This window comes from Gilbertella persicaria (assembly GCF_025201335.1).
Source record: "Gilbertella persicaria strain CBS 190.32 chromosome Unknown B0P05scaffold_4, whole genome shotgun sequence".
Classification (NCBI taxonomy): Eukaryota; Fungi; Mucoromycota; class Mucoromycetes; order Mucorales; family Choanephoraceae; genus Gilbertella; species Gilbertella persicaria.
Genome location: NW_026251965.1, coordinates 547251 through 559768, shown reverse-complemented (window position 1 = coordinate 559768; position 12518 = coordinate 547251). Strand labels below are relative to the sequence as shown.

The 12518-nt window shown below is 35.3% G+C and overlaps 8 protein-coding genes across 8 annotated transcripts; 7 read left to right on the top strand and 1 right to left on the bottom strand.

The window, feature by feature from the left end:
• Window positions 1-186: 186 nt before the first annotated feature.
• Window positions 187-2107, bottom strand: B0P05DRAFT_526020 (uncharacterized protein). Its single transcript, XM_051576384.1, has 3 exons — window positions 1383-2107; window positions 777-1336; window positions 187-732 (listed from the first exon to the last, which is right to left on the bottom strand). The coding sequence occupies exons 1-3, from the start codon at window positions 2015-2017 to the stop codon at window positions 212-214; spliced, it is 1716 nt and encodes a 571-aa protein (XP_051438832.1). The 5' UTR covers window positions 2018-2107; the 3' UTR covers window positions 187-211.
• Window positions 2108-4119: 2012 nt separating this feature from the next.
• B0P05DRAFT_526012 (uncharacterized protein) lies at window positions 4120-4598 on the top strand (the record flags this gene model as incomplete). The annotated part of the gene is made up of 2 exons (XM_051576383.1): window positions 4120-4191; window positions 4222-4598. Coding segments are annotated over exons 1-2 (205 nt in total), but the record flags the coding sequence as incomplete, so codon positions are not given.
• A 401-nt stretch (window positions 4599-4999) lies between these two features.
• Window positions 5000-5505, top strand: B0P05DRAFT_225813 (uncharacterized protein). Its single transcript, XM_051573270.1, has one exon. The coding sequence runs from the start codon at window positions 5073-5075 to the stop codon at window positions 5331-5333; it is 261 nt and encodes an 86-aa protein (XP_051438830.1). The 5' UTR covers window positions 5000-5072; the 3' UTR covers window positions 5334-5505.
• A 242-nt stretch (window positions 5506-5747) lies between these two features.
• B0P05DRAFT_526008 (uncharacterized protein) lies at window positions 5748-6343 on the top strand. The gene is made up of 2 exons (XM_051576382.1): window positions 5748-6211; window positions 6268-6343. Exon 1 carries the CDS (start codon window positions 5911-5913, stop codon window positions 6109-6111), a length of 201 nt encoding a protein of 66 aa, XP_051438829.1. The 5' UTR covers window positions 5748-5910; the 3' UTR covers window positions 6112-6211; window positions 6268-6343.
• B0P05DRAFT_462293 (uncharacterized protein) lies at window positions 6111-6412 on the top strand (the record flags this gene model as incomplete). The annotated part of the gene is made up of 2 exons (XM_051574109.1): window positions 6111-6211; window positions 6268-6412. Coding segments are annotated over 2 exons (246 nt in total), but the record flags the coding sequence as incomplete, so codon positions are not given.
• A 586-nt stretch (window positions 6413-6998) lies between these two features.
• B0P05DRAFT_526005 (uncharacterized protein) lies at window positions 6999-7580 on the top strand. Its single transcript, XM_051576381.1, has 2 exons — window positions 6999-7166; window positions 7233-7580. The coding sequence occupies exons 1-2, from the start codon at window positions 7108-7110 to the stop codon at window positions 7384-7386; spliced, it is 213 nt and encodes a 70-aa protein (XP_051438827.1). The 5' UTR covers window positions 6999-7107; the 3' UTR covers window positions 7387-7580.
• A 673-nt stretch (window positions 7581-8253) lies between these two features.
• On the top strand, window positions 8254-10992 carry B0P05DRAFT_577239 (dipeptidyl peptidase IV N-terminal region-domain-containing protein; the record flags this gene model as incomplete). Its single annotated transcript, XM_051581768.1, has 10 exons — window positions 8254-8430; window positions 8475-8565; window positions 8623-8733; window positions 8782-8888; window positions 9066-9318; window positions 9364-10039; window positions 10087-10403; window positions 10448-10611; window positions 10659-10814; window positions 10861-10992. The coding sequence occupies 10 exons, from the start codon at window positions 8254-8256 to the stop codon at window positions 10990-10992; spliced, it is 2184 nt and encodes a 727-aa protein (XP_051438826.1).
• A 552-nt stretch (window positions 10993-11544) lies between these two features.
• B0P05DRAFT_526000 (uncharacterized protein) lies at window positions 11545-12494 on the top strand. The gene is made up of 6 exons (XM_051576380.1): window positions 11545-11624; window positions 11677-11821; window positions 11868-11884; window positions 11931-12018; window positions 12069-12250; window positions 12297-12494. The coding sequence occupies exons 1-6, from the start codon at window positions 11563-11565 to the stop codon at window positions 12460-12462; spliced, it is 660 nt and encodes a 219-aa protein (XP_051438825.1). The 5' UTR covers window positions 11545-11562; the 3' UTR covers window positions 12463-12494.
• Window positions 12495-12518: the final 24 nt, after the last annotated feature.

Here is a 12518-nt window from a genome sequence, read left to right as displayed (position 1 = left end):
CACTTGAGAACGCACAATATCTTCTACAAGGAGTGTCACTTCTTGTAAAGGATCAGACACTTCACCAAACACAAACATCATTTGTTGTATCTCACTTTGAAAACGATATTTTGACTATGGACATGAGTCTATGTAACAAAAAGATAGTCTACCTTTTTTGCTTCAACAGCCATTGTATAAGAAAATAAAAAAAAAAAAATTATGTATTTATTTAAACAGTGTGCATTTTGAGTTCAATTTTATCTACAATCTTAGCAGCATCCACAGGTCCAAATTCAGTCTGTATTGTAGGATATTCAGTTGATGTGCTTCCTTGTAGTTTTTCGTTCTTTCTATCCAATGCTTGTTGCACAACTTGCCATGCTCCTCGAGTCAGATGGTTGGATTTAGCCTGTATTTTTTGTTTAAGGATATCATTCTCTTCATCACTCTCAATGAAATCCCATAGACTCTTCATATAAGCTTCTCCTCGATCATCACCATACAATGGATAGATATAGGAAGCATCAAGAGCAGTGTAGAATGCACCAGGTGGTTGTCCTCCAAGTGTTGTAAATGGTCCATAATCACAAAAATGAGCAGAATGGACAAAATGTCTATTTTGAAAGAAGTCATCCGTAGAGTTGCGGTTCAAGTAAAAAGCAGAAGGAAGTGCAGCAGGATTCGATGTCGTCAGTAAAGGAGGATCAGCAAACGAATTCTCTTTTGGTATCAATGTATCTAAATCAGATACTAATACAGTATGAGTAAACCACATCAAGTCATGTGCTAATTACCTCCTCCTACAGTATGAAGAGATCCATCAGGACCATAAAGGACGCCTGTATCAGTCACCTTCTTCTTCTTCTTTTTATAAGGTGTAGTTCGATTAGGTGTAATGGCACGCGAACTAGCAATATCAACACTGGTTTCTCGTTCTGATCCTTGTCTACTGTGTTTACGCAATGTAGGTATACTATCAATGCCCATAATATCTACATCTTCTTCCTTGATGCCCAATGAATCTTTTCTTAGACTGTCTCTTCTTCTCAATTCTTCATCTTGCTGCTTTTCTTCTTCTTCTTCAATCTGTTTCTCTGCACGATCAATCAGTTTGGATCCTACATCATGTATTTTGTCTGCACTTTTCCAATAAATGGTATCAATAGCATTGTATAGTTTAGCATTACTAACAATCAGGTTAAAATCTTGTCTGAATCCATCCGCGTCTGTGTAAGTGCCATTTTGAATCTTTTTACGCATCGTAGAGAAATCCATGGGGTGTTTAATCACTTTAAGGTAGTCTGGTACAAGTTCTAAGTTGACAGGCTCTAAAAAGATGCCATAAGCGTCTCTCCTAAAATATGAATGAGTATTTCGCCTCCATACATAACATACTTTACTTTTCAATATTATCCAGAAGTTTGAGTAAAATCGATTTCACGTCTTTTCGTTGTGTTTCTGGTACTTTGGGAGGAAGAGAAGCTAATAAGGCTGCTTGTTTAGCCTTGTTGGTAGGACGACCTCGTTTCTTTGGTTTTTCTCCATTAGGTAAAGTCTTGACAGAAGGTCTTCTGCCTTGTTTAGACATTTTGCGCTGTTGTTGTGGCTGTTGGGGTTGTTGAGGTTGTTGTTGCATTGGTTGATCGTAATAATGATGACCATGTTTTGCTTTTTTTGTATCTGTAGGATGATAACTTTCTTGTTCTGATTCATCGTCATCGTCTTCCTCCTCTTCTTCCTCTTCCTCTTCGCTATCTTGTAACAGTTGCTTTTGTTGTAAGAGAGCAAAAGGTCGTTTGCCTCCTACATGAGATCGTACAGGTGGCTCTTGTTCATAGTCACTATCGTCTTCTTCATGGGACTCTTGATATTCTTTTGACTTTTTGTGCTTCTTTTTATGTTTCTTCTTATGTTTTCTTTTTTTCTCTACTGAAGGATAAGGATTAATTTTTAGTTTGAGCTTAATAGTGGGTGCTGTAGAAGCTCTTTCTTCGTCTGAATAAGCGACAGGAGAAAGTTCTGGTGAATATGACATTGAGTTTATTCAAAAGGAGAAAAAAGCAAGTGGTGAAAAAAAATTCGACGTCACTCTTTTTTTTTTCTTTTTTTGAAAGGACGGAATCTGAATAGATGTATCAAGCATAAGAATTAGCTTTTTGGATGAATGAGGGTTTACATTTACAAATTTATCTGTAAAGGGAAATCAATTATTAGAGAAGCAATATCAAAATGACTGGTTATTGTGGTGTTTTGGGATTTTTTAAATAAAAAGATTGAATATAGAAACTATAAAAAAATAAAGAGACGTGTAGGAAGTACTTTGAGACCGTTTATAAATATTCATTAAGGTAAAAGTTCGAGAGAGATTTTTTATATTCTAGGTTTATATATGATTTGGATTATGTCCTTAGATGTAATCTGAGATAGGACTTGATGAGCTGAAGGTTATATTAGATGGAACAAGAGTATTGACTTTTTCAATAAAATATACTTTGTGAACCATCTTTACAGTTATTTATCATTCAAGATGAGATCTGTTTACTGGTCCCTGAATTATATGACTCTATTCCGTAGGAGTGTAAATGCTGATTCAGCTATATCATTGTTTAGAATGAACTCAGTTTTATTGCTATCAAACTATGACTAGCTTGCATAATAATAATATATGACAAATGTTCTTGTTATGAGAAAAGACTTATTTGTGATAATATGCCTTTTTTTATTTATTTAAAGTCATTTATACCAGATCATCAACAATAGTTAGATCGACTTGTCTGTTATAATGTTTTTTAACGAAGTTCATCTTATTAAAGAAAAATTAAGTTTTCCATCTGCTATTAGAGGAGCTAGCCAGTGCATTACTGAGGCCTGCAAGGAGCTGGCAACCACCTACGAGAATGCAGTTGTAGAAAGACTTGAAAATATATTGAGAAGATTTTTGCAATATCAAATTCAAATTATGTTTGTTATAAGAGCTAATAATCACATCCATTTACTCTAAATACTTAAATATTATGTATATAGTCCATGGCTCCGAAGGATGTCGATGATATTGTTATAAAATATGGATATCAGTATGTATGCCAAGGTGAAGCGGTGTGGCCTGAACAGAAATCACTTGAAGACCCTATGATCAAACGAAGAATCGATGAACAATGCCTGCCACTTAAAAACAAACTTGATGCTGGAGTTAGTATAAATCATTAGCTGATAACCCTGGCTTTTTTATTCCTCTGTTGTTTCATATACTGACTGTCTTTGAAAGGGAACATCAATCCCATAAAGCGTTTGACGTTAGAAGACTTCCTTTACCAAGGCTGTTCAATGTATTCCCTTCACCATCATGCCATTGGCGATCAGTGATAACTTCGGTCGATACATTAGCAGCGTTTCTTCCTGGTGAACCATTCCCCAGAGGGTATAATAATCAGCTGCATTTATTTTACAAGGTATTTGATTTTAAACCGCTTAGAATCAAATCGTAAGTACATAGTTGTAAAAAAATGTTTTTATATAATAGTCATTTAAAATATGTTTATTATTAGGATTGGATCTTTATTACCCACTGGAACAAATAAGAGGCTCTTTGGTAACCTGATAAGATCAGACGGTTTTTCTGTTGATTTTGTTTTTGACAAACGAACAATCACAGAAAAACGTTTAACCAAGCAAATCAATCAAGTTGATCTGAATCCTGGATGGTTTTGAGCAGCATGAAGTTGACAGCCACTATTTACCAATAGCCGTAGATCCAGGAAGAAAAAGGTTTTTAACTGTTTTTGCTGGTTCAAGTGGTAATATTAACGATTTCAGACAATGTTCCATCAAGGAATATTACCACTTGACAGGCTCTACAAAATTCTCAGCAGAGCAAGAGAGGAAAAAGAAAGCATGCGGTATTAAGACGATTGAAACAAATATACCTACCAATAAGACTGCCAATGAATCACTGTATATATGCTCGAAAACATTGGTCGTATTTTCAGTTTTTACAATCAAGAAACTGTAAAAGAAACCTTTTTCTTATACCAGGGTCGCCAACAAGCACCGGAGTAAATGGTGAAAATGTTTTTAGATGGTATCAAGAAATACAACAAGAAGTCAAGAAACAAACGAAAAAGAGCAAAGAACAAAGGGAAGCGGAAGAAGAAGGGGAATAAGTCCGGAAAGAAGGATAAAGGAAAGAGAAAAATGGCACCGAAAACAACAATAATTTTTACTCATAAGTCTATGGTACTTAGAGAAAGCAATTTCTTTCAATACAAACAAAAGGTACCACTGATAGTATTCGGTAGTGGCATGTCTGGGAAGGACCATGTGAAGATGAAAACAGTCCGGACTGGTGTCACTGGTCTTCTATACAGAACGTTGAAAAGAAGAGAGAGGACTGGTGACTTACTCGTTGTGGACATTGATGAATATTTGATGTCCCAAATATGTTCCAAATGTGAAAGTAGGACTTTAGGTGGTATTAGTGGTGCCCGCGGTAGTAGTGTTCTCGTTTGCAAGACGTGCAGAACATTATGGCAGCGTGACATCAACGCTAGTTTGAATATGATGAAAATTGCTAAGTCAATTTGGAAGGGTGAAGGCCGTCCAGAACGATTCAAAAGAAAAGCAATAATCGCTGTTGTGATGTAAGAGAGAAGATAAAAACAAAGAAGTCGATTAGAACTTGTATAGGTTTATTATCCAAATATATATATATATCGTTTTCTAGCTCTTCATTCTCTAGGTATTTATATATGAAGAGATGTCGGAGTAAGTAGTAGTAGAGTTCATGCAAATGACTGAGTCTCTATTATCATAGACTACTTTAAATTAACTAAATAATGTAAATTATGGATTTCGGTTATAAGTCTTGATCTATTAAAAGATACTTTGTCTTATTCAGTACAAGAGGTTCTTTTATGTCTATTTCTGATGTAAATTGATTATGATGTATTTTAGTATGTAAATGAAGACTTATTTAATGTTCAGATCATCACATGTATATAGATTCTATATGTTCACAACAGTCCCAACTGAACCATAAAGCGAATCACTTTACATAAAAGAAAGTCTCATCCAGGGATATTTCTTCTTTGATTATGTTATATACAACTAGATTTGATGAGAAATCGTTGTTATCTTTTATAAAGTGGTGCAACACCAAAAAAGTTTTATACATGAACCAAGAACAGGAACGAAAAGCATTGAAGGATCAAAACGGTTCAAAGGTTCGATATCGAGTCTTATGGACATTAAAAGATGAATATTTGAATGGTATTGCTTATCAATCACGGAGCATCTGCCAAAGTACCAGGCATACGTCAAGAACCTCAAGAAAAACAACTTCACAGTTGTTGTGAACATATATGAATTCATATGTATAGATCAATAAATGATGATCATGGCAAAAGACCAGATCACATATATGGCAATTGCAATGGATCTATAGTCACTGGCATTTACTCATTCTGCTAGAAGTACTACATCATCCTCATAGTCAGAGATTATGAACCTAGTGACTCTGTTATTATTAATGGCACTCATAAAGTGACAGTTAGAGATGATAAATATGTAATAGTTTATACAAGTTCAGGTCAGATCATGTACTATTGACTGAGCTGACAACTTTTCCTAAAGGCATTTCTTTTAACTGCTGCTGATCTGACAAATTAATCCGCAGTTAAGAAGCTAACCCCAAAACAATATTTTGACTGAGAAGAAAAACTATAAATACCTCGACATTTTATAGCAATTGAAAGACAACATTTTTTGGAGAAATAAAAGCCTATACAAGCTCTAACGGACTTTCTCTGTGTTCTTACCTTTTCTTTTATTTAATATCTATTCTCTCTTCTTCTCACAACAACAGTCGTTGGATACGCCAGAAAGTCTTCAGGTCAGCAACATCAGAAAGTGAGAGTGGGTTTGATTCAAAAAATGGTCAACAGATTGTATGACGCGTTGCTTGTGGATAAAGTATTTGTCACTGTGTCATCGCGGGCAAATGATACTATTACATCCCGCGACACGAATGAAAAAAATGCCCAATTGACGCTTTTGAGCCAAGTGCATGGAAACACGCAAGGTAATGAATGTAGAACACTTAACTCTAATCAAAGCACTCACAGTATCATATAGATTTATTGGAATATATTTGCACATCAGAAAACAACTGTCTAGTAGCGATTGATTTCGCCGGTCTGTCAACCAATACCAGTGATTTATATGATTTCATTGTGTAAGTCTTCTTATACGAAAAAAAGTAATCACTTCTTGCTAAAAATGATTTTTTAGGGCTCATGGTTCCATCAAAAAAATAATCATTGACCTCTCTGCGTCTACTGGGCTCATGAAGTATTATAACCGAGACGATATTATTGATAATCCTAGCATTTTAAAGGATTCTGATTGTAGAAAACCTTGTTATAGACGGTCGTAAATATCTATCAATTCTTCTAATAAAGTAGTCTTACTTTCCCAAGTCTTCACTTTCGTCTAACTTTATGTCCATAACAGAAATCCTTAAATATTGTTGAAAAGGTTCCAGTACAGCCTCAGTTGGACTAGAATATAGAGATTTGATTGGCTAAGAAAGAAAAAAAATGGACCAGTTGGACCAGTTGGACCAGTTGAACTAGAATACAGAGATTTGATTGACTGAAAAAAGAGAAAATGGACCAGAGCTCTGATTGGAAAAATGGAAGTTCTTAACGTAGTCCATTTTTATCTAAAGATGTCTAATCTAAAAGAAAGGAAATCGTCGAAAAAACTCAATTTTTAAAAAGCTCTCGAATTTTTTTTTTGAAGACTTCCCAAAAACAAAGTATAATTCTCAAAAACTTTTCTATTGGTCTAAAAAAACTATAATCTTCTCAAATGTAACAGAAAATACTGTAATTCATCAACAAGTTCTATTAAAAGAGGCACTTAAAATATTATAACGAAAAGGAATTTTTTACTGCTCTTGTTGTTTTGTGTGCTTTGTTTCAAACTCAATTAAATTGCTCATATGCCTCAGAGAGATAAGCTGAATGACAACATATGGCCACTTTTATGCAGAACAAACAACGCGTTTTCCGTGTAACATATAAGTCATTCTTTGAATTTATCTTGCAAGTCTAAAATAACTCTAGCATGTATCTTGTCTACGTCCTATTTCTCCTTGTTGGTTTGGTTCAAGAGGCAAGAAAAAGGTATTTGATATTCAAAGTAGAACAAGGCACCGCTCTATTTCTTTTCTAAAAACAGAAAAAAAGTAGTCTCTCCAGAAACTATTGTATACATCAAACTGAAAGTAAAGTAATGTTTAACGGGATTTACCTCATTCAAGGCTTCCGCAGCATGAGTCATTCTAGCTTGAGACAAGATTTTTATTTATGCCATCTTTGTCCCGAAGCACAATGTCATTGCTGAACGATTTCCTTTGCAGCAATTACATTCAGCACATATAGCTTCCCTTCATTAGTCGTAAGCCTCAGTGCTTATTGTCAGCCTCATGGACTACGCTTATTTTTGTCCAACACACCTGATAAATGTCAATATGGAGCAATTGTATCTGAATTAGCACTTTGTTGGAAAGCACAATAAAGCATTTTTTATGTTCTTATTCACAAATATTAAATTCAAGAGATGCATGGCAAGAGCCACACATTCATCACTTGAAATTTGTCTGAAAAAATATCTATATAATTTCTTTCCGAGAGAAGTATGTAAACTTATATCATTTAGGTTCTACAAGCAATGCCAAATCAAGCTGTTCCTCGCTAGATAGAAGCTGCTTCATAACAGACATTGGATAAATCTTAAGCTTAGCAGGTTTTGTTCTAACTAATCATTGTATTTTTTTGTTCTCTGCAAGCAGAACCCCAAAGCTTTTTACCCCTTTTAATAAAAAGTTTTATTAAATATAGCAGAAAAACCTGCATCTTATCAGAGTTACACACTATACTTATTTCCTTTTCAGTTGCAAATTTCTTTATTCGTGCTTGATTCAAGCCGAATGACAGATAGATGAACTGCATCAAGTCAAAATAAAGAGAGAGAGTCATTGAGCGTTGTGTAACATGTAGTTGATGGCAGTAAGAGAGGATTTAATTATGAAAAAGCTAAACTTTATGACATGCATATAATAACTTGGAATAGCTCACACTTGTAATGAAATACTCGAGCTCCTAAAATTAGTACTTTTTTTCTCTCCTATCCATATAGCGTATTCTGTTGTATGACAATACACTGGAATTCATTCCCATTCTTTTTTCCTTTTTCTTTTCTCGAGAAATTATGGCTTTTAAAAGCTATTTTACCCATAACGACGAAGAGTCTGGTAGCACTGCCAGTCAACGTCTTTTGAGTCAACAAAGAAGGCTTTCGGATGTCAGCAACAGTGATTCGGAGACAGAAGAGCTATTGTTTCGTTCAGACGAGAAGGGCCTTATTGAAGCAGAATACCAAAAAAAGGTATTAGCATATAGTTATTATGTATATTAAGTCAGGAAACATAGGGCTTTAATTGGATTTGTGTTGGATTCTTGTCTATTTTGGCATTTGCTTGGATATTATGGTCTATTTCCATGACTCAAGTATTTTCAGGCTGTAAAGCAATCAAAACTTTTTTTTTTTTAAATATACTATACTGACTATATAGAATAGTAAATCCAGAACAGCCCGTGGAAATTGTAGAGCATAAAAAAGTCCAGTTCGAAGATATTTTTAATGCTTCTTTTTCTGTAAAGAGAACTAGTTTAGTCTGGGTCGAAAATGGTAAATGCATGATTGATTAGTTGATTTACTTATCGCTTCTTGCTGTAGATCCTAGAGATGGCATTTATACTTACCGCAGTCCTCATTCCAATGACATTTTATTGGAATCCATTGAAGATAGAAAATCACAAGTGTTTGTCCAAGAAAAGGACCTTGTAAATATTGCTGTACATTCTACTTCCTTTCTAAAACTGTATAGGAAATTGAAAACGGTATACTTGATGTAGAATCTTTTGAACTCTCTCATGATGCTCAATATTTACTATTCAGAACCAATGTTACTACTGTAAGGCCACATATTCAGTGAATTACTAGAGCTAACATATTAATAGAAATGGAGGCATTCTGCCCTATTTAATGCATACATCTATCGTGTGTCTGATAAGACAATGAGACCATTAAACATCAATTCAACTTTTCATACTAAACCCAAGATTTCTTATGCTGCATGGAGTCCAACTGGACATCAATTAGCTTATGTCATGAATAACAATATCTATGTTACTGATTTAATCAAACACAGACAAGTTACTTTTGATGGTTCCAAGACTGTATTTAACGGAATCCCTGACTGGGTTTACGAAGGTAGATCATATATGATTTTTTTCTTGTACTGATCTCCTATAATAGAGGAGGTATTAGCTTCCAATTTCGCTTTATGGTGGGCACCAGACTCGAGCCATTTAGCTTATTTGAGACTAGACGAAACTAGTGTACCAGAATATCATTTACAAATGTACACTCGAGATCGCAATGCATCTTACCCTAAACAAGATAACATCAAGTATCCTAAAGCTGGCGCTCCTAATCCTCTTGTTTCTTTGCATATCTATTCGCTCTCTACTGATCCTTCCATCACTGCTTCCACTGGATCTGGTGCTAAAGCACTTAGCCATATCAAAGATTTCAAGGAGACAAACCGTTTAATAGTGGATGTTGCTTGGGCCACAGAATCTCATACTCAATTGTTGTTTAAACAAACAAACCGTATTCAAGATCATGAATATACCAACATGGTCAATATTGATAGTGTTCATTTAGAAAACAGCACAATCCAGTTGGTGCGTGAATATAAGCCTAATGATGGTGGATGGATTGATATTGCGCAAAACATGGTGTATTTACCTCCAACGAACAATAGCACAAAAGTGGACGTTTCTTATTTGGATATCTTGGACAACCAAGATGGTTTTTCTCATCTGGCTATTATCACAGCTGGCAAAAAGTCCAAAATTACTTGGCTTACTCGTGGCAATTGGGAAGTTGTGGCAGGCACAGTTCAAGTAGACTCAAAGCGTCAACTTGTGTAAGTAGAAGCATGATCGCATATATACATTGACTAATATACGTTAGCCATTTTATCTCTACAGAGAGATCACCTCATGAACGTCATTTATACAAGATATCACTCAAAGACCCTCATTCTCGCACTTGTGTTACTTGCCCTGAGAATCCTGAAGAACATGCTTATTATTCTGCATCCTTCTCACCTAAATCTGGTTATTATATCTTGAATTATGAAGGACCTGGTATTCCCAACATAGTTGTCAGAAAAGTAGATGATGATGCATTTAGTGCTGTCTTGCAAGACAATGCAGAGTTAAGAGCACTTTTGGAAGACTATGATTTGCCTCAAACTCGTATGAAGACCATCTCAAGTGATGGCTTTGGTAGGGCATCTATATACTATGATACAAACTAACCTATGTTGTAGAAATGACAGCCATGGAAGTTGTGCCAGCAAATTTTGATGCTCGCAAAAAATACCCTGTCTTATTCCATGTGTATGGTGGACCTGGATCTCAATTGGTGACACATCGATTTGAGTTGAACTGGCAAACATTTGTAGCTAGCCAATTAGGCTTCATTGTGGTTACAGTATGTATTCAATGTATTTTATAGACTTATATCTAACTCTAACCTAGGTGGATGGAAGAGGCACAGGTTTCAAAGGCAGAAAATACAGAGTAGGTGTCAGAGAAAGACTAGGTGGACTCGAAACTATTGATCAAGTCAATGCAGGCAAGCATTGGGCCAAATTGGACTATGTTGATTCTTACAGAATGGCTATTTGGGGTTGGGTAAGTTGACAACATAATATTTGTTATATGTATTTATGCTATCTAGTCTTATGGTGGCTATATGACAACCAAAGTGATCGAATCCAATGATGGTGTATTCTCTACTGGTATGGCAGTGGCTCCTGTCACTGATTGGCGTTATTATGGTAAACAGATTGTTTGTTGTCACCATGACTGATATAATGCTTTAGATTCTGTCTATACCGAGCGTTACATGAAGACGCCTGCATTAAATCCCAAGGGATATGAAGTGAGTGCTGTAAACAACATGACTGGATTTAGAAATGCAAGATATCTTTTGGCCCATGGCACAGGAGATGATAATGGTAAAGATAATAGGATCTGAATATACTCTGTTAACAGACAACACTAGTTCACTTTCAACATACAGCTATTCTAGTAGACAAGTTTACCTTGAGTGATATCCACAATTACCGTGTACAAATCTATCCTGATAGTAACCATGCTATTAGACATCACAACGCCAATAAGAATGTGTACTATTTGTTGACTGAATTTTTGCTTGAAAGGTAGGTGCATAAGGGAAAGAGAATGGGAATACTTATTACTGCATCACAGCTTTGGTGGACATGAATATAAGCATATTTACCGAGAAAGACATGGCCAATTCTCAGGTCCTTTACCAAGCGAGGATTAAATTTAAAGTGCAGGCCGCTTTCATTTAATAATGTTATCATATTAAAGATTCTCTTTTTTCTTCTTCTTTTCCTTTCCCTTTGTTTATAATATGCCGTTAGATGAAGACGATGACCGAATGCATATGCTTGCTTCCGATGAAGACCATACCAGGTACGTTTGTCAAGATTCAAATCATCAAGGCTAAAAAAAAAGTGCGATTCAGTACCCTACTGCCTTCCTCACGAACTCAACATCAACTCACTAAATCGGAAATAGTAAGAGGGATGGCAAATCGGTTCATGTATTCAAAGTTTTACATTGGATTGTATTTAGTACTAGCCATACTAAGCTTTATCACCATTGTCATGGTAAGACAAGCTTTATAAACAGTACTTGGCTAATTTATGTCTATAGTCATTGGAAGAAAAATGGTAAACCTCATACAGTCTATAGCTTACTTTGCTTATTATGAATAAGTCCTTCCATTATGTTTATAGTATTTGAGGCTATTATCAATGTGGCAATGATTGTTGAAGTGACAACTAGACTATTGGCTCTTGGTAGAGTAAGTCTAGATTGAAAATTGGATTTATGATACTTATGAGCATATATTAGCAATACTGGAGATCAATATGGAATACGATTGATATTGTTTTGGTGGTATTATGCGCAGTGACATTGATTGTGCTGACAACAGGTTGCTCAGTGGGGGAGCGAAGTGAAGCCATTTTTGACACAATACTTTTGGTCATTCGAAATGGCTTTCAGTTGTTTCGTCTATTCATGATGCTGAGAAAGTAAGTAAGAATTAGCTGATAAAATAGTAAAGCTGATAACGCATAGAAACCAATACTCGCTTCATGCTCGATCAACTCGAATTGATTTCGACGATATTTTGGATAACAGACGCGAACCGTCATTAGAATTCACTGCTTTAGATCGTGATAGAGGTTTAGATGAAAGTTTTTTGGATGATGATGACTCTGATATGGAGCAAGGAAGATTATGATCTAAATAAATTGATTATCAGATTCTAATGATGTCATGTAAACAATTATCTGATCT